At 41.0% G+C, this 3,568-nt stretch overlaps 1 protein-coding gene across 1 annotated transcript in view; it reads left to right on the top strand.

Annotated features, from left to right (window-relative positions):
* Positions 1–3,568, top strand: part of acmsd (aminocarboxymuconate semialdehyde decarboxylase) — an 8,232-nt gene that overhangs the window by 2,521 nt on the left and 2,143 nt on the right. The window contains exons 3-8 of the mRNA XM_032512963.1: positions 1,112–1,208; positions 1,290–1,339; positions 1,643–1,879; positions 2,016–2,109; positions 2,569–2,664; positions 2,833–3,005. Of these exons, the coding sequence (XP_032368854.1) occupies positions 1,112–1,208; positions 1,290–1,339; positions 1,643–1,879; positions 2,016–2,109; positions 2,569–2,664; positions 2,833–3,005 (747 nt within the window). The remainder of the gene's footprint in view (positions 1–1,111; positions 1,209–1,289; positions 1,340–1,642; positions 1,880–2,015; positions 2,110–2,568; positions 2,665–2,832; positions 3,006–3,568) is intronic.

Here is a 3,568-nt window from a genome sequence, read left to right as displayed (position 1 = left end):
AATGGAAATTTCCAAGTGACCCCAAACTTTTGACCGGTAGTGTACATACATACATAGAGGGTGTTGGAGCCCTTATGCAATCTTACTGCACACAATGCTCGGGACACAGCAGGTTCCTCCTAGCTCCACCCCACCCTGTGGACCTTTCAGCATGTGAGCAGCTGCAGGACTCAGCGAGGTGCCACTGCATCACTTCAAATAGTGCCGCCCGCAGCACAGCAAAATTCAGAGCAGCATGGCAGCTGCGTAGCAACTTTTAGCAGCCGACATTGGTTGAGCTTTTGGCATCAGCAAACTGCACATAAGGACGAATAGCGGATTGTGTCACATGCATTCACACGTAAGCTGTGTCTGGTGATGAGCATCCTGATGCATCTACATTTTCAACAAAAAAGCAGCATGCATGGTTCTTTACAACACTCTTCACAAGTAAAATAAATGATCAGTTCACTAATTTTATTGAATTTGGTAGTTTTGTTTAATATCTTAGCATTTGAAAAAAAAGAAGAAAAAGGAATGTTGAAAAAAGTAACAAAAATGTCAAAAAAAAGCTTCAAAAAAGCAGGAAAAATTTCACAAAAATGTCAAAAGGCGAAAAAAAATGATAAAAACAATAGGAATAGTGACAAAAATGTCAAAATGTTGACTCAAAAAACCAAAAGTTGCATGGTCGACTGAAAGACAACACAAGGGTTAACCAAGATCTAGGATCTATCACATTGTAACACAGACTTTTATTTACAGGCATTGACAGGGGAAAAGCATTGTCCAGATGTTGTTTGTATATATTTTAAATATACTCATAGCATTACAAATACAACAAATACATTCAGTTTGTCCGATCACTTTAATGCCAGGTGTGAATGAAAGGTTTTCATCTGACGTGTGTATGTGTTCCATGAAGCAGCTGTCTGCTGCCATCATGTGGTTGGATGTAGAAGTGTTATGAAATCTAAATGTCACATGATCACATTAGCTTTAAAACTGAAAATGTAATGAGTGAAATGACCATGAGCGGGAACAATGACTCTGCCAAGGTGTTCAGACAAGGAACATTGTCATTACAGGCACATCAACAAGGGATGTGATCGCTGTGCATGTTGTGTTTTAGGGTGAAGCAAACATGATGAAGGATGGGAAGCTGTTCCGAGTGATTCAAGAGAACTGCTGGGATGCAAAGGCACGCATAAGGGACATGGATCAACATGGTACATGCATGGACATGAAAAACACCAAGTGTTTCATCTCAATGATTCCTAAAATTTCCATTTCTGTTCATGATCTTTCAGGTGTCACAGTTCAAGCCCTTTCCACTGTCCCTGTGATGTTCAGTTACTGGGTAAGTGCACACTAAGTCTGACACACTTGGATTAAAAAAAACAATGCATCTATTATGTTTTGTTGCTGTGTGGTAAAGACCTGCATCATAGTGTGGTGAGCTGCAGCTACCCATTCCTTTCGTAACTAGGAGCAAATTCTAGGCTCTTTATGGAATACCAAAGTGGCTTTTACACTTCTCTCAAAGCTGCTTAACTGTCTCTACTTTTCTTCAGTCAGAGAAACTAAGATGAAGAATATCTTATTAAAATGTCTTTCCAACTTTCACAGATATATTTACCTATTGTAATATTTTGGATTACAGGCCAAACCTCATGATACACTGGATCTATGTGTCCTTCTAAATGACGATTTGGCTCAGACAGTGCGCAGCCACCCCAAGAGGTTTGTGGGCCTGGGCACGCTGCCCATGCAAGCCCCTGACTTGGCTGTGCTGGAGATGAGGCGCTGTGTGAAGGAGCTGGGGTTCCCTGGGGTGCAGATCGGCTCACATATCAACGACTGGGACCTCAACGCCACCGAACTCTATCCTTTCTATGCTGTGAGACATTGAATGTTGCCTGTACATGCTAATATGATGACATAATGTTCCTGTAATGGTTGCAAATGTCCCTATGTTTACACTGGTTTGACTAATTTTCTCAGTGTGAAATTCTTGCGGTGTGTCTTCCATGCAGGCAGCTGAGGAGCTGGGCTGCTCCATATTTGTCCACCCGTGGGACATGCAGACAGATGGGAGGATGGCTAAGTATTGGCTGCCCTGGCTGGTGGGTGAGGGAGATGGAGTAGCATTAGGAGAAATTGAATATTCAACAAAAAAATCAATAGAAACTAAAATTCTCTTTTCTTGTGAAAGTGCATTGACAAAACGGATCCAAGCTTAATTATGTGTGCATAGAAAATCAAACCAATAGCACAAACACAGCACCGACATTATACCCACCTTTTCTTAAAGTGATTGATGAAACCATTAAAACCAAATCATTGTATTCCCCCATTTGTTAAAACTCCCACATTGGTGTTGATTTTGAGAGCTGCAGTTTTCACATCAGATTTGACGCATTGTGAGTATAGCCAATGATAACCTACTTTTTGATTTTGCTTCTGCCACTTAGCGTATCCACCCACTTATATTGTCTTTTAATAACAAGACATATATGGTGTTATGTGTGTTAAAAGTTTGAAAAGGTAAGGTTACCGATATGTTTTCTTGTCTTTTCCAACTTAAAGGCATGCCGTCAGAGACAACCATTGCTATTTGCTCGATGATATTCGGAGGCATCTTCGAGAGATTTCCTAAATTGAAAGTGTGCTTTGCACATGGAGGTATAGACCAGATGTCACATTTCAATTGTACACCATTAACGTCACAGCTGAATAATATAAGCACTGAGGTGTCAACTTCAACATATTCTTACTTCATGCTAAACTACACAGGGTGTTTAACCTATATTGCTTATTGCTTTATTACCTTTATTGTTTATTTGGATACAGGTGGATCTTTTCCCATCACCGTTGGCAGAATTGAGCATGGCCACCAAGTCCGCCCGGACCTGTGTGCAGTGGACAACAACATCAGTCCACGGAAATACCTCGGTTCTTTCTACACTGACTCGCTAGTTCACGATCCCCTCTCCCTGAAGCTGCTCATTGATGTGATCGGAAAAGTGAGCTTGCATTCATCATTCAATCAAAACACACACACACACACAGACACACACACACACACACACACACACACTTACATACATTTATGGTTCTAGGAGGCTCCACACAGAGCGTTTGCCATAGTATGGTATATATATATATGCACTGGTGTGTGTGTGCGTCAAACATTGTTGACGTATTAAATGGAAAGAGATCATCAGTGATCTCTTTCCATTTCACATTCTTCCTACAGCCTAATACCAGTTTTTAGGAAGCCAAATAGTACACACGTTACTGCAATTTCAACTGACAAACTCAAAACTGAGAATATATTGTGCGTAATATTTAAATTACGATCGTTTCCAGCCGCTGCATTTATCAATGTACAACCATTCTTACTCTCCGATTGGTGTGATACGAACGTTTCGTGAATCCCACGTGAACCCTGTCATAGGTTGATAAATGAGGGACAAAGTGAGACAGCGACGTGATTAGCTTTGGAGCGAGACACAAAGTGTCTCCCCTGTGTTTTCTGACCAAGGTGGGAAATCTGTAGCAGGAGAAGTTAACCCTCTCCTTGATT

This window comes from Etheostoma spectabile, chromosome 4, assembly GCF_008692095.1.
Source record: "Etheostoma spectabile isolate EspeVRDwgs_2016 chromosome 4, UIUC_Espe_1.0, whole genome shotgun sequence".
Classification (NCBI taxonomy): domain Eukaryota; kingdom Metazoa; phylum Chordata; class Actinopteri; order Perciformes; family Percidae; genus Etheostoma; species Etheostoma spectabile.
Note: the sequence above shows the minus strand (reverse complement) of the source record. Positions and strands in the feature narration are given on the sequence as shown.